This window comes from Sabethes cyaneus, chromosome 1 (assembly GCF_943734655.1).
Source record: "Sabethes cyaneus chromosome 1, idSabCyanKW18_F2, whole genome shotgun sequence".
NCBI lineage: Eukaryota > Metazoa > Arthropoda > Insecta > Diptera > Culicidae > Sabethes > Sabethes cyaneus.
Genome location: NC_071353.1, coordinates 56,365,914 through 56,387,062, shown reverse-complemented (window position 1 = coordinate 56,387,062; position 21,149 = coordinate 56,365,914). Strand labels below are relative to the sequence as shown.

Genomic DNA, 21,149 nt, shown 5'->3' with positions numbered 1-21,149 from the left:
AAAAAATCTAACAGTTATTTAATTTAGATGGAAATGTAGTATAATACTTTGTACGAAAGAGTATGAAAATTGAGGTTAACAACATTCATAGGAAGGAGAAATGAATTTATTCTATTTTTCAATCAACATTGAATGCCTAGTAGTTGTTTTTTCAAACCCGGTCGGAACTGGATAAATTTTTTGTGTTCATTTGCTCCTACATGATGGATAAAATTAATCCAGTTCTATTCCAACCCGGATCAAATAAACAAATTCGCTATAAAACAATGGTTATTTAACAGATATCGCTTTGAAAATCAAGTTTATAATATTTTGTTGTGTGTTACTAAACCCATTTCAACTCAAAACAGAAATTTTTAGAAAAGTTACAATTATTTCCTTCCACGCCAACACTTTTTACGCAGTTTGACGGTTTGTTATAATGAAAAGTTTGATGTCGGTTGATACTTATCAAACTGCGAATGGTAAATCCACAGACAAACAGACGAAACACTCGGATTAACTCCGTCGTCCATGCAGAAACCACTCGAAACAGCATGTTTCGCAACATGGCCACACCGCAGCGCTCGAGTGTTGCTTTGAGTTTTCATTATAAAACCGTACAAATGTAAGAACCCTTCAGTTTAAAACCCTACAAATATATGTTACTCCGCTACATACCAGAGGGTGCTACTATGTAAGCAAAATGTGTAGGACGATGGTCTTTTCTATAGTTACTATATATATAGTTCGGCGGATAGAAAACCAGGCGAATTGGCAACCCTGATTTTTGAAATTAAATTTGAAATGCAGGTTTTTACGGAAAATAATCGCTAGTGGGTGTTGAAAATGACTAGTTCTATGAAAATAAAGTGTGTTTATTAACATTAGTCCCACAATTCGAATTTTGAAAAAGGTTTGGCTCCGCTTTTGACGTTCCCGATTTTTGTATCCGCCGAACTATATATATATAGTAACTATAGTCTTTTCTTCTGTGTGTTATATCAATGGTAAATCATGTGATAAATATGTTCGTGGAAATATAGCATTCTACGGCGGTGAAAAATGTACAATTCGTTGGTGGATCCCCGTACAAAATTCATTAAAAAGTGAATATTTGATGGGAGTGTTTCCTAAATGTATGCCCAATAACATAAAATAAATACCATTATAACAGTGCAGTCAGACTCAAAACATTACTCGGATGATTACTGTCGTGTTGTTCACTTCTAGCGTCTATTCGTAAACTGCCGATTCTTCTGGCGGCTGTCCAAAGTATCCGAGATACACAAGGTACATTGTTTCCAATGCAATGTATTCGATCGTACGGTACAAGGTATATTATATTTCCTACAAGTGACTTTAGTACACTGACAAAATACATCCGCATGCCACTGATACAGGGGCTTGCGATGGATGCCATGCTTTTGTCGCCAACATCTCAGCACATGCGGAAAAGAAACAGCAAGTCACTGCATACGTTTCACTCAACAATGTTGGCAACAAATTTATCTGTCAGGCGGGCGTTTTTTCTGCGATAGCGCCCTTCGTTAAGGCGACTGTCAAACACAGTTCGCTAAGATAGGGATAGCACCCCTCTGCACTGATACAAAGCCCTTCCTTGAACGACTCTCGTATACTGCTATGCACGCTAATGTCGAAATATACAGAACTATAACATAATACACTCATGTTCCTATATGTAATAATGCATGATACCTTGCAATTACCGACCCGCTGCTTGCCAATAAATACAAAATGTGGCAAATAACGGTGTTCAAAGTATACGGTAAAAACCACAACCGAGCGTTTCTGATTTTGGCATCTACCCGTACCCGTGTGCCGTGTAAATTTTGCGAAAACACGCACGGAGTGGAGACGCCTGATATTTATTCCGAAAACTAGCCATAATGAAAAAAATTAAGACACTTTTAGAAAGAGAGACTACCTAATATAACGGGCGGCAGTAGTTTAATGAGTAAAACACTCGGGAATCAACCGAAAGAGCGTGGGTGCGTGCCTCACCTGGCATTGCCCTAGCAGGTTTCTAAATTCAGGTTTCTAAATTTGCCTCTTCTTTCGCCAATAAAAATACTTTGCCGACTTACAATTTTAATAAGTCATAACTATTTGCTCAAAACTGTAAGTAATCTACTATTTTTTAATCAAGAAAGTCAAAACTACCTGTTCTTCCACCAGAACTATGCCATAGGCCGAAAAATAGATGCCATCGCTTAATGGGCTGAAAATACCCTCCCGTGCCCTACGAGTAAATAAAAAGGATTAATACTGTTTTACTTCCCACTAATTGGCCACCACTGTCTTTCCGGATACCTATCACGCAATGAAACGTTCATTCGGAGTCCATTTGTTTTCTTCACATACTGCATCGGGTAAACGATGCACGTATATTTTCGTTGGTGTAGATAAGGTTGTTTTCTTTCACATTTCTAAAGCTCTGTGTTTTCTATCGACCAGTTGTAAAATAATTCCTGAAGCTCAGAGTTTGTACAATTGTTTATTGATACCGACTATAGATTGCAATGAATATAATGAGTAAAAGCGAGAAGAATTTATTATAGCACATAAACCCAAATATTTTATGAACTTCAAGGTGAAACGGTACTGAATCCGAACATGGCCGGATCGATGGTACCCATATCCCCACATGGACGCCATTTTTCCGGCCATGCTAAGATTCAGTACCGTTTCACCTTAAAGTGTTATTTGTTTATGTTACCATTATTTTTCATAATTTTTGATGCCATTTGATAACTTAGAGTCTCTAAAAGAGCGTTGTGAGTGAAATTCCTGCAACGTTTGCAATATTATGAAGAAGAGACGTTTAACGAGAAATGATAAAATATTCCATTTGGCTGCATGTTTCTTATGATAAACCATAAAAGCACCTCTTTCTTACTCTTTTATTTTAAAAAGCATATAAAACCAGGCCCCGGACAGGACGCCATATTTGCGTGGTAAGAATTGTAGCTCGCTCCTTATACGCTTTGTGGTAAGCGGATCTTTTTTTAATTTTGGCTTCGTTCATAGGTCTATAAACTATGCCAGTGTATAAATATTTTTGATTGTGAAAATAATAATTGTTAAAAGTCCAACGAAGTCCTAGCTCAAAAATAAATCCAATTATGAGAATTTTGGACTTTTCACAATTTTTCATGCATGCTATTTAGTCCCATCCAGCATGTTGGATTACAATATCACTTGGACCTTGCTAGCTCGCTTCTATCATTGATAAAGCTTGCTTCAGATAGTATTGAGACAAAAACAATTGCGTGTATTTCAGTTACTTATGATTAAGTTCAAGATCTTTTCTTACACAAATGTAGCATTTTCTTCATAGTTTTAAGAAAAAATACGGATAAAATTATTCGTCACGGTTTCGTAGGAATTCGCGAACTGTAATATGGCTCATTAGGCGGCGCACACTTTCTTCGTCCATCGTTTTGGCTATCTTATTCCCCCAGGTCTGCACCCGATTGATGTCTTTGACAACGTTTCCCTTTGCCTTGAGTCTCCTCTACAAGATTTCCCAGTATTTCTAAATAAGGCGGAACTGGGGGCAATTGGGTGGGTTAAGGTCTTTCGGAACAAGCTGGACCCCTTTCTCTGCATACCATTCTTGAACGACTTTGCTGTAATGACAGCTTGCCAAATCTAGCCAATACATCACGGGAAGATGGTGGGATCGAATGAACGGCAAAATTCATTTTTGAAGACACCCCTTTTAGTACAGTTCCGACGTCATTGTCTTATTTGTAACGAAAACTTTTGTTTTTCTGCAAAGCAGGGCATTCATTAATTTTAGTGCAAATTTGTCGACAAAAACAAATTTAAATTTGCTTGGAGCATCCCCCCGAACCGTTGCCAAGTAAAATTTTTGACCTGGCATTTGCCCGAAGTCAGCCTTGACATTGGTTTCATCGTCCATCAGAAGACACCCGTCGAACTTGGTTAGCACCCGGTCGTATAGCTTTCGAGCACGAATTTTGGCCACACAATTCTGTTTTATGGTTCGGTTTAGCTATTTGCTAGCTCGATACGAGTTGATTCCTTCCCGGAGCCGAATTCTCCTCACGAAACTATGGGTAGCACCGAATTTTCTGGCCAAATCACGGACCGACAGATTGAGATTCCTCTTGATGGTATTCAAAATCTTACCACGCAGTTTCCGATGGACAGTTCCACTCTAATGATTAGCTTGAGGCTTCCGAATTGTCGTCAATGTTTCCTTATACCGTTTAATACGGCGCCACACGGCAATTTCTGGGCAATTTCTTGGCAACGGCATTAAAACTAGACCAATTTGATGTCTGTGTTAAGGAAGTGCGCTATATGTATGCACACGTTTGCCATTTCATTAGAAGAGTAGCGAAAAGAGAATGTATTGTGTTGTGGCAAGGATGTGCTACTGATAAAAAGTGATCGAATAGGTAACTAATGCTTCTTGTAAATTGGTGGTGAACAGGATACAGACATCTTGTCAAACGTAGACTGGCCCAGCGAGTCAATTGTCGTATGTCCGAATCTCGGCTGAAAAAAACTTTTAGGATCAATAGGGGCTCTAACGCAAGAGCGTAATAAAAACTTACATTACACATTAAATCGTATGCATATCAATTTTACATTGGAATTGTATAATGATTAGAATATGTCAAAACAAAGTGAACAATAAATTGTTTTGCAGTCGTGCGCTTCCTCATATACAACTCATGACTGTGAATTATAAAGCAGTATAGATGATTGCAATATTGAGTTATATCTTAATCATATATTCAAGAGTATTAAGTTGTATGTTTCAAAAACCACGCAAAATAGAATTACAAATGGTTGTCAAAACTTTCGCACGTATATTGCCTCCACTTTGGTACTTATATGTACTAATTTGATGTGCAATATAACTTTTTCGTTCAAATATGACGTTGTATTTCTCAGTTGCAATCGAGATATAGAAACCAAATTATTGACTGGGTTGTACTTTAACACTACAACAGTCCTCTAATTTCGAAAACGGAGTGTCAGCATGTAGGCTTTGCTGTGTGTCTGGCAGATTGAAAGTACACATTTAAATTGAACACCGCCCTGGTAACCAATAAGCATTAACATAAGCAGTAAATCAACCGGTTATTGGCATTTGTTCACTGCACGTCGGCGTTTTCCACTACACGTCGCTGTATACTAGCTTTTTGACTGCTGTTGTAAATTGCCGTAAATTAGCATTGTCAGCACTATAAGAAGGTCTGCAGTGCAGTAGCCAGTGATAATGCTTATTGGTTACCTGAGTAGTTTAAACCATGACATGCCCCTCAGCAAAACGAAACTTGGAACATAACGTTTTCTACGCAACGGGCCGATCGCATCGAGAGACCAAACATTTCCGTAAACATTCTTGAAAGCACCAATTCTACGTTGCGATTGATTTATTCCCATCCTACAAACCAGCAATGCATCCGAACCGGTAAAACACTTGCTTGCTCTGCAACCGGGAAGGTGATGAAGCCATTCCTCATCGGTCAGTATTAGCCAACCGGAGCAGGGAGGACGACCATTATTGATTGGAAAAACCACTGACACCTCAGGCGGTGCTGACCATGGTGTTCCGGTTGTGTTGCGTTGCCATTCTAGAAGACTATCGCACTCGGGCAGTGGAGTTTCCTCGGCGTTGATTACCGAACGAAATAATTGAGATGTTGCGAGAAACTCCCACACACATATACAACACTAGGAAGGGTCGCAAACGTGACGCCCGGGGAAAGTCTACGCTACAATCGATAGTGAAAAAACGGACGATTTCTATTATTGCCATTTGATTTAGTATAGGTTGTGTTTCACTATGAGCTTCAGCTGCGAGTAGCCATTGCGAGTCAACCGATAGCGAGAGGTCGTGATGGTGATTATTTAACGCCCCGAAGGTGACCACGACTGCATAGATCTATGCGGGCTTGGTTCAAACGAAAATAACGCAAATACCGTAGGTACAGAATGCAAATAAATTGATAAGTCATGTTACACTGTTTGGTCGTCGTAGCGCAATGTACAACACCTCTCACAGAACAGGTAGATCACAGGGAAACTGAACGAGCGTCATAGTAATTCAGTCATAAATCAGTGGCTTCGCAACTTTCCATGGTCTCGACACAAACAAGATTGATATGACCAGGATGCCTTTGTGCAAAAGAGGAAATTGTAGTAGCCTGCAGCAACGGACGCCTGTGCGTCTTTATTAGGAATAACACATATTGTAGGACTTTCCAGTTTTTCTTTCTTCTGCACAGCGACAACATAAGCGTAGGAAATCACATTGATGCTGCGGTGAATATAGATCACTTCTAAATTAAAAATCTTCTCATCATTCATCTTCTGCCAAACGGCGGTCGATTCGAGCCCCCGACGGGATATTGCTATATATGCACAATCACGAGCAGTTCCGCATTTCTAATGGCTGTGGCGACGTCAAGAAGCCCTGGAAAGTTACTCCAATTTTTATTTATGTACATCTGGTGCGGTATCACGAATTACGGGCCGGACAACGATGCAGCAGAATTTTCGCTTCCAGTCCGCTGGCTGGCTTCCTCGATAGCGTTACGAACTTCGAGATACATGACAATAAAATGGAAATAACATTTCAATTCCGTTCCCGGGCTTTAAAAAAGTCCGGAGCATCAGCAGCAGCGAAAAGGATGTCGCGCGTTGCCGGGAGTTCTCAGCGGTTCAGAGATCTCGCGGGAGTTGCCACAGTTCGATAAAAGGGGCAAAACGAACGAAGATCAAGTTCTGAATGGCGTTGTCTGTTCCGTCTGTGTCTCACGACGGGGACTAGTTTGGTGCCCGTGCGGTCCCCGAAACACAAAACACAAAACCGAACGAGCAAGCGAGAGAGCAAGACAGACGACAACTTGTTGAAATCCCGGTGAGAGATAATGATAAAATCGTGTTTTCCCAAGATCCGCGCGCAAGCATGGCATCTGACCGCGAATGGCCGCTGATGGTAATACGATTGGCTGGTTAGTAGACGTTCGGAGCTATTGACATTTTTCGAACCACGGTTGCCGGGATAGGATAAGAACAAACATAAGTGAATTCCACAAGACAGTGAGCCTGAAAATAGGTGACACAAAGGTGGTGGACTTTAGCCGTTGTGCAGACACAACAAAGGCACGATAAAGGATGGTTTTTTTAGGAAGCTAATTTTTCTAATTTTGCTGTAGCCCCAAGCGGATTTTGAACGCATGTGATTTGCGGCATAAGAAAAATGTTTTTAAAAATTATCATTCGATTGCAACTCGAAAACCGTAAAACGGTTCATCCCTGACAATATATACTTTTTACGCTATTTGGCTTGTTCGCCTAGCAATAGTCTGCACGACGTCTTTCCATCTTGCGATGTTGGCATCCTACACAGGTCATAATATTAATTGGCTACTGTCCGAACCGCGTGGCAACCAACAGCTGATCGAATTACATCGGAAAACCACAAATCACACTCAGCAGCGGACTATAAATCAAACGGGTGGTGATATGATGGTATAAATCATCGGTTCCCTCGGCGGCGCGAAGATTTCCGCAAACCATACAGGCATGACTTTACCGTACTGACCTCTTGCGAGTGTTTTTGCTCGAATCCGGAGCGGCAATGGTAGGAGAAAAAAAACCCTCAATCGTTATTTTCCATTGAGACTCGATCCAGGCAGGCAGCTGACTTGCGCGTAATAATTTATGACGCGTTTGAACTCTGGGAGATAAGCACGATTCCAAAGTTTTCCAGCATTTTGTGCGATACTCTATGGCGGCATTCACGTGGGGTGCAGGAGCTGTATATAATTTTATTATGACTGTTTGTTAACAGCAAATCCGTACGTTGTTTGCACAATGCCTGGTACAAACAGGAACGTAGGCAGGAGTTGCTGTACAGGACGGAATGGTATGAACATTTTCCGAGGTCAAAGGCGCATCCAAAACATTGAAATTATTATGAGCTCCGATAGCTGTATAACACATGTTTTGTGTTTAGATTCCAATCGCCGACCTCGTCAGTCTCACGAGATAGCGCCAGACATGATAAGCAGAAAAAAAATTCGAAGCAACGCTACTCTATCACGGTTAGGTTGTACCAAGCCACGAACGTCGGACAGCACAGAGAAGTTCCCAAACGCTCCAGTAACCAGGACAGGATAGTATCGGAGCATGATGGTAAATTTATGAGTCTAATAGAAAGCCTGCCAATTCCAGTAAGGTTCCTTCCATCGATAGAAGAGAAAGGCTCGCGAAACGACTACTATCAGCAGGTGTGTCGAATAATAAATAAAATGTATCAGGAACACTTTTCGATTAGGAAAAGACTGCAGCAGTAGTCCTACAAACTAAGAACACACAGACTAGAAGGTATGAGAGGTGGCGTTGATTTACGGACTTGCTTCAAAAGGTATTTGGTTCATGCGCCGGGTCGGAATTCGCGGTACATCTGCTCGCGTAAGCTATTAAAGTGTGTCACGTCTGACCGAACATCAAATCACGAACCCGAACCTTCCCATGGGGATCATCGACTTCAAGCAATCGAAGCTCGCCCCGTTAGGCATAGCATAGACCGTAAACCAATATGAATCAATGAATGACATGCGAAATAAAGATGCTTTTGAGAACATAATTGTTAATGCTCAAAGCACGCATGACGGTGCACAGATGCAACAACTAATGATCCCGTTACACAGCCCCTTGGCATCATCGTTATATCATTATGAACATTGCCTGAGGTATGGTCATATATAATAGGCACAGCACTCATGTATGCAAGCGTTTGCGAGGAAACCTAGTTTTAATTATATCAACATTCAACTGTCAGTGACCTGCTGTGAGTGAATGTTTTTCATCAATTTGGGAAGTTGAAATGTGTTTCAAATAACACGCATACAACTCAATGCACTTCGAACTACATTAACGCAGAACAAGATGGATTAGACCGCACATCGCATAAGGTAAGATTCCACGAATCAACGAGCTCAAGCCTATCCAACTCTTTCGGATGACCCTAATGAGTTAAGGCGTTCTGGCAAGCGACAAGCAGCACGCCTATATACAAGCAATTCGAGGCCGTAGCTTTGCAGCTACGTGTGCATGAATAACAGACTCCTAACCACTGGTTAGGATCCTAAACTAATGCTACAACAGTGCTGATCATCATCTAGCATATCAAATTGTCGAAACAGCCGCTATGTTCTATATGTCAAAACTCAGAAGCAAATGGAAACAAGTTGGACATGATGCCAGTGTTGCCAGCGCTAGTACTCGTCTAGGGATTCTAAAGTCTCTTGCATGAATAGAAAAATATGCATAGAGGAAAAACGTCCACAGTGATAGACACCACTTTTCCAAAAATTTAAAAACAATTTTGTTGATAGCTGCCAAGCCAAGTATAAATTCTAAAGCAGCCTAGTTTCATTTTAATTTTATAAAGATTTTATCGCGGTATGAATCTCTAGCTCTGGTTTCATCAAGGTGTTGCGCAATGCCATGATGATGCAAACCAAAAGCTGCTTACAGCTAGCTATAAAACCATAATAAAACTGTTAATAAAGGAAATTTGTAATGGCTGGTTATGTTACCACGATAGAACTGGTTGGCTGCGACACATCTCCTATAAACTTAATATAAGTGGGGCGTAGCTATACAATATGGCGCACCAATCAAAGTTGATCTTGTTGCGGTTGCTTGTCAAACCGCAATAAAATTGTTAGTTTTATGCACGCAAAATAATCCACATGTTCTTTCCACGTGAAAAATCACGTAAATTTCTCTACAAGGAGTTACGTGAGTTTCAGTTGAACTTTATTGGAAAATACAATAACATCTATCTGATTTCCACGCAAATGCACGCATACTAATGCAAACTACGTTGAATTCACGTAAATAGTAGGGGAATGTCGTCGTGGTTGGGCCGCCTTTTTGGCATTCGTCCATAACTTCCGTTTCAAAAAGAATTTTTAAAATCTAATTATATCGTTGGAAAGGTCTAAAAATAAGCTATATTTCTGGAAAATCTTGAACTGATTGCTTAAAAAATAATAAAGATATAGACATTTACGTGAAGACAAAAAATGTTGTCATAGTCGGGCCACGCTGTACAGGTTGGGCCACCGCTCTTAATCTAAGAAATACGTATTGAAATTCTATGTAGAAACATCAAAAGAATGAATTTCGTGAGCAACGGCCCTTATAAGTATAAATATCCTATTTTTAATAACATCTTTGCGAAATTTTTGGTGATCTTGTAAAATCAATATTACTACAATCGCGTTTCTCGAAGTGTACTACTGCAATGAAAAATCAACAACAATCTAGGTTTTTATTATACTAATTTTGCTTTATTTCATCACATTTCCCGCGACTGACGTTCTCTAGCAAAAATTGCGCTTCTGTGCTTAAAATTATGGTGGCCCAACCATGACTACACAAGTGGCCCGACCTTTACAATAAGCGCTTTTGTGGCATTTACCCCCTTACCCCCTTACGTCCTAACTGGACGGGATTTTTCAATATCCTTCGAATAGAGCACAACACACTTAATAAATTTTCAATATTTATCCCGATAATTGCATTTCATGAATCATTTCTTGAAGAAAAGTTAACTGCACCTGCAAAACTTTTTTTGTATTGATTCAATCAGTGAATTCAGTACGCGTGTTTTAAATACACGATTGAAACTCACAATTTTGTGAAAAGTTAGCTGTCACAGTAAGAAGTTTTACATTGCTTGTATATACGTATCACGAGTTACTAAAACTGAAAAAATCGTGGTGGCCCGACCATAACGGTGGCCCGACGATAACGGCATTACCCTACAGGAAAAGTAGGATAGAAAATACTCACATAACTTTTCCCGTAACTTCGTAATTTTTATTACGTAACTATTATGAAGAATATCAGAGTTCAACACCAAAATTATTTTTTACGCGATTTCCGATTCTAGCCGTTTTCTAGCATTTTTTATATTCGCCAAACGACGTCTGATCAAAGCAGTGGATAACATTATTTTCAGCTTTCATTTCAAAATGTAACTAGAATGATTTTGTTAGAAATTAAGATTAACTAAACGAACATATTTGTTTTGTTTAAACAACTGGTTTTCAAAAATTGCAAAATTTTGATGGTGTGTTAATTTTAGCCACTTATCATTTTAGCATGCACGACAAAATTTAATGCGCATATACTACACAAGTATGGAAACTGCTGAAAATGTATTATTCACTGAAATCGCTTGTTACGCGGTTTGCGCGACTATTTTTATGCGAATTTCGGAATTTACGCGAATGTCGGAATTTACGCGGTTTTTACGCAAATTTTGGAATTTACGTGGTTTTTTTATGCGATTTTGATTTTTTACGAGCAGTTTTGATTCACGCAGACGTTACTGTCAAACAGCGAGAAGCATGATCAGTTTTATTGCTGCTTTCAGCAGAGCATAATAAACTTACTTGAGCGTATGGCCTGACTCTCCAAAAGGTTATAAAAATCTTCTGAAGGCCACCTCTTGATCAGAAGGAAGTTTTATAGCGGTCATCAGAAGGTTCTAGTAAATCTCATAGTTTTGTATTTTCTTTCGAATTGACCTTATTTCGACCTCATAGTTTTATAAGCGATTTTATGAAAACCACTAGAGGAACGCAATAAAACTTAAATTGCAGCTTGTCTAATACATTCGAAAATTATGCCCTTCTACTTGTCCGCAACTTCAATAGTTTCAATCGTTTTGGCTAAATTAGTTACAACCACAAATGTGAAGGTGTCATTTTGTCTCACTGTTCCCCAATCTTGATCATTTGACTTTTAGCTTACACTCAAGAATTCGTGTACAATCAATTCATCTGGATTGATTAGCAATTCAACAAACAAAAAAAACATGGCGAGAGCATTGCCTCAGTGTTACCCACGTCAGATTGTCTCACTGTTCCCAATGGGAACGTTTTATTAAAAAAATAGTAAAATAGCGGCATTAGCAAACAATTCGATAGTTTGATTTTTTATTATTAGGTCTTATTATTGTGTGATGCCACGCAGTATCCAAATTAGATTGGATTTGTTATGCATTTTGCTGTTGAAAATCACTTGGACATGATTGCAATAAAATTTAGGTTCACAAACTACACTTTCCATAAAAATGTCATGGATTTTGAATACTTTATAGTGAAGCTATCCAGCCTTTTACGAGCCGTAATGACGGACGTCAAAACCTGTGTTCGTAATTCTTGAACAGCATTTGTGACATTTCAGTAATGTCATAAATGCTGTTCGTTTGGTTTTACGGTGAACGTGCGGAAAGAAAACGTGCGATGTATTACTGAAATGTCAAAAATGCTGTTCAAATATTACGAACACGGATCATGTCACCCACCATTATGGCTCATAAAAAACTGGATAGAATAGACCATTGCACGGGAGCTCTAAGCCTCACTCTTTTGACAGCACCTGGTGGTTTGTGTACATGATGTTGGTGTTTGAATTAAAACTTCTATTTTCGCCTGGCAGATAATGATCAAATTGTTTTGTTTGAATTGTTCTATTGAAGAAAAATCGACACAATCATCTTTCATGAAAACTCAAATCGAAAGCGCTGGATTTGGCAAAATTTATGTAAACAAACCACCCGGTGGTATCATTTGACGGCAAAGTGACGTCATCAAGGTGACGTTACGAATCCAATTTAACAGGCCCCCTTCTTATAGCAAACTTAGTTTTTGTGGTAGAATAAGTTTGTTTCTTGCAAAGATTCAGTTAATACGACCCAATTCGGAAAGCTATTATGCTTGTAAAATGTTAAACACACACACACTACGTTCGATATCAACGAAAAAACAGTCAAAAATGTAAATAAGGACGCCAGTGTCTGTCAATTGACGGTATGATGATTTCGTCTATACAGCATTACACGGGAGCTCCTGACCACACTTTTTTGACAGCACCTGGTGGTTTATTTACATGGTTTTAAAATTTGATTGAGTTTTCTATCTTTGCCCGGCAGATAATGATAAAAATGTTTAGTTTTTATTTAAGTGAAACTGCCTTACACGCATTTTAAAGTAATTGATACAGTAATCCTTCACGAAATTTCAGTTCGAAACCGCTGGATGTGACAAAAAAACATGTAAACCAACCACCAAGTGGTGTCATTTGACGGCAAAATTCCGATCAGCTCTTGTTTCCGACCGATCACTCAACTAATGTAGTCGATTTTCAGAAGATCAATCGGCTGCTTTGGTTGAGTGATCAGAATTAGAAACTGATCGGAATTACCTGTGATCACGGTATATCGAATGTAGCGTGTGTGCCTAACATTTTACAGACATAATGGCTTTTCAAATTTAGTCGTATTGCCGTTCAAACAACAAACGTACCATTTAAACCACTGAATCCTTGTTGGATTCTGTCGTCTATTATACAAACAATGGCGCCAGAATCTGTCAAAACAGATTCGGAACATCACCTTGATTTGGTCTATTATCTATAGTTCATTGCATGATGACGTCATTTTGCCGTCAAATGACACCGCTGGGTGATTTGTTTACACTCAAATACTTTTTTACACGGTTTGTTTTTTCGATTTTTAAGAACAGGGCAACTTGGGGACCATTCACTGATTCGATTTTACTGATTATTGATTTTATCGACTGTAGTGAAGCTTTTAAAAGAGCTTTTTATTGTAATTATTTGGCAATCTTAGTCTTTTAACTAACACACCAACAAGTTAGCGGATTGACAGTTTTCATCTGTATGCCAGTTATACCTTGTAAGGTTGCTTACACTATGCCTTTCAACTAATTTTGAGTGTCTGTCTACGACAGATGACAGGTGCACTAAAGCAAAATGAAACATTTAGGGTAACGAACCAATTATTCCGGGGTCGCCTGTTTTAATCAATTGCAAAAAAAATTAATTGTTTTTTCATATTTTCGGAATATTTTGCAAAGAACAACATCTTGATGTTGTTGTAACCATAGATGTGATTCATACAAACACATGTTGCTGTCTGAAATTAACTTCTACTATTTTTCAAAATAGTAGAATTTAATTTAAAAAAGCTTTCTTTTATTTAATTTCGGATTTCGTATTCTACTAAGACGCTCCAAAAAACTTCAGACATGTTGTTGTACTTTCGACATCAAGATGTAAAAATTATTGTTAAAAGACATTTTTACAGCTGCCATGAAGAGAATCTATGATCGATATTCCCAAATATTAATTAACAATATGTGCATTTCTCAAACAATCAAGTATTTTTATGGGGCATTTCCCTCCTTTTGTTAAACATTCCCAACCAACAATATATATATGAAATGACTGGTACAGCGTGCGACAAATGGGAGAGTGAGTGTTATGTCGGTTTGTCTGTGGTATAACTGATAATTTGGGATAAGTTGCCAATAGACCAAATCATCATACCTTCAATTAACAGATACTGGCGCCCTTGTTTACATTTTGAACAATTTTCCTTTTCGTTTATATCGAATGAAGCGTGTGTATTTAACATGTTATTGGCATAATGGCTTTTTTAATTTAGTTATATTGCTGTTTGAACAACAAACTTACCGTTTAAACACTGAATCTTGGTTGGATTCTGCCGTCTCTTATGTAAACAAGGGTGCCAGTATCTGCCAAATGACATTACCTTGATTTGGTCTACACATCAGTAAAATTTAAAACTGCTTAAGAAAGCATTTTAGTGATTAAAATGCATTCCAACTGATTAAAATTAGTTCTAGTGCGTCAATTTTTAATGTAAATCAGATATTTAGCTTGATAATAATGACTTTCAGTGGTAACTGCTTCAAGAACTAAAGTTTACAAGAAGATTGATATGCTGACATCCTCCACTTAGTCAACCCTACTGTTTTACCTGACTCACTGCGAATATGCGTATTATTGAAATAAAACGTAACCATACGGTTTATTCGTTTATAACGTATATTCAGTTAATATCGATAACAAACGAATTTGTAAAAAGTTACATAAATAACAATTCAGTTTCACAATACAATTATTGCGTACTACTGGTACATGAAATATAATGTTTAAGTACGTTATTTTTAGTGATCAAAATTAACGATATTTTCGGTACAAGGGCGATATTTTTCGAAACCTTTCGAACCAACACGATCCCGCGAATACAACGCATTTCGCAGTGAGTCAGGTAACACAGTAGGTGTGCTACGTTCTGTGTTCGAAGCTTTACCTTCTGGGTTTATTCGACAGACTTCGCAGCTAGCTGTTAGAGCACAGGGCAATTGCGGGGCTAGTGCTACGATCCTATTGACTCTAACAGCTTCACCCAGCCGAGATTCGAATGTACGGCGACTGGTCCCAAGAGAGTGAAGCGATATTTTGCATTAAAAGTCCTACAACACGAATTTTTTTAGACGAAATTGCTTCTAGAATTCATAAATCGATTGACTTAAACAGCTCTATTAAGTGGCTTGGTAAATCTGAAAATAGAAAAAGATGAAACTTTTCCGTTCTATAAACTGTTCGAAAACCTGCAAGTTCAAAGCGGCGTAACTATCAGAATAACTAAATAGTAAAAGTTTCATTTTTCTCTACAAAAAATCGATTTTTGATATCATTTTAAATAGCTATATATTTTTTGTTGGTTCAGCATCGTTTTCATTAAGATTTTCATGCTTTTTTCTGCGATAACCTATCGTTTAGGACTTCAAATTGACGTCAAATAAGGAATGTTTGGCATCCAACGGCCATCTCCGGTTCAAAACAGTCCCCATTGGGAAATTTTATTGCCGTAGGTTAAATGTTGGATTCAAAAATAGCATTTTCATTCCAGATCCGAACAAGTTTGTATTGTAAGATCTTTCAATCATCACTAAGTTTCATTCGTTTTCACTTTACAACCGGCCATCAATAAACGTCCAATTCCCTGTGTCTGCTGTATAACTGATCCTCCTTACAATCTACTCTGCTTACTATAAATTCCGTTTGCTTGAAAGCAATCTGAACGACACTCTTTTCACTTTTGACTGAGAAAGAAATAGTATAATTAAACTCCTTTGTAGTGGACTCACTTTTACTTTGAGCTTTGGACGTCATGCACCCGCTGTCGCTCAGTGCAACTCGAGAAAGGGATGTTTGTAAAGTATGTATTTTCCAATAGAAATAACTGAATCAAAAAATTTCTGCAACCAAAATCAAATTCTCGAAAATTTCTTCACAGTAACCTCGAAAAACGCCTTCATCTCATTCGAAATCATTTGAATACTTTATCTCATGCAAACTTTTACGCCTCTTTCGGTTAATATATGCAGAAACACTACCTCACGATGATGGAAACTTGGAAGAACTCGTAAAATAGAAGAAGATGAGGATCATTCACTGGATTGGCACATACACACACACGCGCACGCGCGGGTATGATCGAAATCATAAGACTCTCACTCTATCTCTTGCGTCGTTTTTCAGTCAGTCGGACGAACTCACTCACTTTTCTAACCCGCGTTAACCAACTGCGAAAGCGAAAATCGTTGCTCCCATTACCGTTCGATAGCTATGCAACAGCAGCAGCAGCAACAACATCGGCAGCAACACCGTAAATTACCCCATCCGATGCGCTGCGGTTTTGTGGGGTTAGGTTTAATCGAATCTGCCACCACACACCGAACCTCTGCTAGACTAGGAAACCATTTCCCATGACCGACCGAACTCTGGTTGCTGCACCGTTCGGACCCTATTGTCTACCGCAGTGCCACCAGCCGGGGTTCGTCGCCTAGAGCGGACGAGTGATTTGCGCATTCCTTGCGCGTATGCTAGAAGAAACCCTAGAATTAGTATAAATCCCACCAATTTGTCTATTTACAACATCGGTTGGTGATTGATTTCATCAACCAGTGGCATGTTTGGTGTGACTCACGAACTCCTAGAGGTCGTTTCCTTCCGTTCGAGTTTCGTAGCTAGTAATACTGATGCGCTCTATCATCAAGGAAGGAGGAGGGGGTTTGTTTTTTTTTGCACTCGCTGTAAAGATGCAGCTTATGTGCTTTCGAACGTACTTAATAATGGGGCAATTCAAAATTGGAAACATTCGAGATGTACACTTTCATTTTCTCAGCATGAACATAACAAAAGTGAATTTCCCCTGAAGTGTACCCATCCATCTATACGTCACCGATTACGTTGCGGCCTTGCTGCTTTCACCCAGCAGGGCACATAGCAAGAATAGTGCAAATCTAAGCCGGTTACTTTGTAACCGCTACGGAATTCTAGTTAAATTAGCGACGCTTTTCAGCGGATGCCAAACAAAAGGGGCTGCATGACTGTTAGATACCGAACCGGCAGACGTAACGGCAATTATTCATCGATGATCCATTTGGTCGGAACTGTACTGCTTCCATCTACAAACCTGAATCGGATACCGATACAGATTGGTAATCGAAAGCTATTATTGATTCTTGATGCCTTGCCGTTGGTAGAGCAACTACCACTGGCATGATTACCTATGCCTATCAATCTCGGTCCTACCTCGGCCGGTTAGATTGAACACGAAGAGGCACACTTGCGAGATGTAAATTGCCACACCTGCGGCAAGCTTTAATCAGTCATTTCATTACCATTGATTTTGAATTTATATAAACAACACCAATGGCAACGGCGATGAATCTTCGCGGAGGACGTTCAATGATCCATAAAGATGGAGATTTCCTGTCCCGAGCCACTGTAGGGGATAAATTAGCGCGATGAAAATTGCCGACCACTGCACCATCAGGTGGTAATTCCATCGCAACTGAGGGCAGCAATATCAGCAGCCTAATCGATATCGGCTAAGGTGGGGTACAATGGAATGATCCAGTCTCGATTCCTTTTTTTTTCTCACTGTCTCGGAAATGGAAATGGTGTGAAGTTGATGGTTTAAATGATCCATCTTTAGCAGCGTACCACGTGGTTGTGGTGTGCTGAAATAGCAGCAAGGTTTATCTGAAAATATTTCAAAAACAGGAAAAGTTGTGGTATTACAAAAAAAACTGTTTCAAAATACAGAGAACTTCCTCGGAAGCCGTTCGAACATTTTTTTTTGTCTGAAAGTGAAAGATACAAGATTTTACTGACTTGCCCTTTTTAAATATAACTCGTGAAAACCGATATTTCAATAAATTTGAAAAGATTATTGTCACACGCTATGTCTGAAGGGTGCGATTATGCAACTTTGATGTACATAAAATTTTCTTTCACAACGTGTTAGGACAGGTCTTCACGATTCAGAATATGCTAATTTTAAAAAAATACATCGGGAAAGAATTGAAAAAAGTCAATTTGAATATTTTAGTTATAATCAACCGGGTACAGGTGTACGCACTAGTAATTCCATGAGCAAAAGTGCTCCGATGTTGATCAAACTTTGTGGATTTGTTCTTTTTACGAAAATTTTAGACCACTTAGGGTGGTACTAAAATCATTATCGGTGTCATAACACCTTCTCTTAAATACTCTCGGATACTTTTTCATTTCAACGAATCTGACAATCAGAGATTTTCTTCGTGTCCCCTCTCTTCCGCTTTTTACGACGATACTAATGCATTTTAGCGCATCAGCTTTGCGCGAATCGGTTGCCGGAATCACTGGCTAACTAAATGTTTTGAAAATTTTCTTTTCAATGCTTTAGTTTCGCCGTATAAAACGGAAGAGAGGAGACACGAAGAGAATCTCTCATTGCCAGATACGTCGAAATGAAAAACTACCCAAAAACTTTTAAATCGCTCAACTGGTTACAACAATTTTGATAGTAGTCGAAAGGTATATTAGTGAGTATCTAATAAAAACGATGCATTGTAACCTATATTAGTTTTTTCGAATAATATTGGTTTGAAACCCAAACTATCCAAACCATGACATGATTACAAAAACCTTAAACTTAACCTTAAAACATATTTCCATGCAATGACAATAATAAGATCCCAGCTTTTATATTTTTTGAAAGCTTAAAAGGTTAAAGCGGTAGGGAAAAGTAACGAAAATGTTTTTTGAACGGCGGGAAAATAGTGGAAAGCTTGGTCCGACCAATTCACAACGACAACTTGTTATACGTAGCTACCAATTACCCCCTCCCCCCCTTACCTTTCCACTCTTTCCTATCCATTCCCAAAAAATAGTTTTGTAAAGAAGAAAGATAGTGCTTACAAATTATGTTGCGCCCATCTTAGATCTTAAACAAAACCGAGTGATGTGGCAAAAAGTCGATTTCTTGTCATAATCTAATATGGCGACATTTGCAATTCTCGCTCCAAAAAATTGTTCGCCCAATTTGAAAGCCTCATCCTTTCTTTTTACAAAACCATGTCATTTGTTATTTGTTTATATATCAAATTTCGGGACTGTCACACGATAAAAATGTTGAAGTTAGCCAAAAATCAACTCTTTTTAATACTGTTCTGGTCTTTTGGCGAACGAGGGGTCCACTGTTTCGAGTTATTTCAAGTGAAATTCTCCATATTTAACAATTTTCATTCTTCAAGCACAAAAATTGAGATATTTAAAGATTTCGTGGCAAAAGTTAAGTATTCAAAAGAAGGTGTCAAGACTATGATGCTGATTTCTAGGACCACCCCAAATCAAGAGGGGGTACCATAAGCGCCAAAATAAAAATACGGGTCTAAAATTTTCATAAAAAGAACAAATCCACAAAGTTTGAGCAAAATCGGAGCACTTTGTATTATGGAATTACTAAGTCCGTACACCTGTACCCGGTTGATTACAGCTAAAATATTCAAATTGACTTTTTTCAATTTTTTCCCGATGGATTTTTTTAAAATTAGCATATTCTGAATCGTGAAGACGTGTACTAACACGTTGTGAAAGAAAATTTTATGTACATTAAAGTTGCATAATCGCACCCTTCAGACATAGCGTGTGTCACAAATTATGCCTATTTTTTATCGACAAACAGAGACTTTTAGTGAGGTTATGCAGTAGACTATTGCAAATATAATTTATTTTTAGAAAAAAAACTAACAATTTGATGGCATTTTTCTAAATTTTGAATTCTTTTAAATTTTTTATTGGTTTTTACCCACTCTGATTTGTTTGCAGAAATGGGATTGTGTTCTCTCCATAAACTACCCATGTGATATGTAGCCGAGCGTTGTCATGTAGTAAAATTACTTTGTTGATGATGGGAGGAGGCACATAAGTAAAAGGGATTGTGTTTGTCTTGCATTTAGACCGATTTCCGTTGCGCAGGTGGCTGGGATTTTTTACACCAAAAATGTTCAATCAATAAAATTTACTACTCCTACCATTTTTCACAAAACACTATTGATCAGTACGATTACAAAGTTCCACCGAGCTGACTTTCGGAAATTCGATTTTCTCATTGCAGGTGCCCTCACCAAATCCCAGTTCCCGGTGTTCACGATCTACGCCCAGAAGTCCTGCCTGAAGTTGCGCCCGTGTGAGCGCGCCTGGTGCATCGACAGAGTGCAAGGCTACAAGCTCAATGGTCACGTCAAGCGTACTTCCCAGGTTCTCAACCGCCGTGACTGTCTGGAGATGTGTTTGGGCGAAAATGAATTCACATGCCGGTAAGTGCCCACAGCGGTAATCAATACTATTATTTTTGTCATTGGCTTCTTGGCGAGCGGCGACCGTCGTTGCCGCAAAAACGTCGCCTCGGTGTCGAGCGAGTCAATTATGCAATCGAACTGCGGTCAAATTGTATTCGTGATCATCGCAGTGCAGTCACAGTCAACCAACGGCGGCAGACAGATTAAATATAATGACAGTGCGAAGAACCGCAGCAATCGATATTATGTTTCCCAGGCCCCAACTGATAGTTCGATGGTAGTTGTTTTTTTTTTGCAACTCTGTATAGAAGCTAGACTAATTACGCCTCCTTGAACTGATTTCCGCCCTGTGCGCGAGCTGAAATAGCAGTCTTCAACGGAATGACCGTGCAAAAATCCTCAAAACCCAAAATTCCGCTCCCAAAGCACGTGCCCAAGGCCGACTTGCGATTCCGAGACGAATGCGCCAAAAGGTCAACATTCTCTTAGCGGTAGAACGGATTCTGCTCGGACAAAGGAAATGGCTTGTTCGCGTCTGGACATCAAATGCCCGGCTGCCGGTCCGGTACGGTGGTAACCTGATTCGAATCTAGTGATTAGGCTAAT

General features: G+C 39.0%; 2 protein-coding genes across 2 annotated transcripts in view; one reads left to right on the top strand and one right to left on the bottom strand.

Annotated features, from left to right (window-relative positions):
* The window catches only part of LOC128738162 (autophagy-related protein 16-1), a 288,388-nt gene that overhangs the window by 197,649 nt on the left and 69,590 nt on the right, over window positions 1-21,149 (bottom strand). The gene's annotated exons all lie outside the window — the stretch shown is intronic.
* Window positions 1-21,149, top strand: part of LOC128738156 (uncharacterized) — a 69,986-nt gene that overhangs the window by 3,319 nt on the left and 45,518 nt on the right. Inside the window, exon 3 of the mRNA XM_053833068.1 lies at window positions 20,360-20,561. Within this exon, the coding sequence (XP_053689043.1) occupies window positions 20,360-20,561 (202 nt within the window). The remainder of the gene's footprint in view (window positions 1-20,359; window positions 20,562-21,149) is intronic.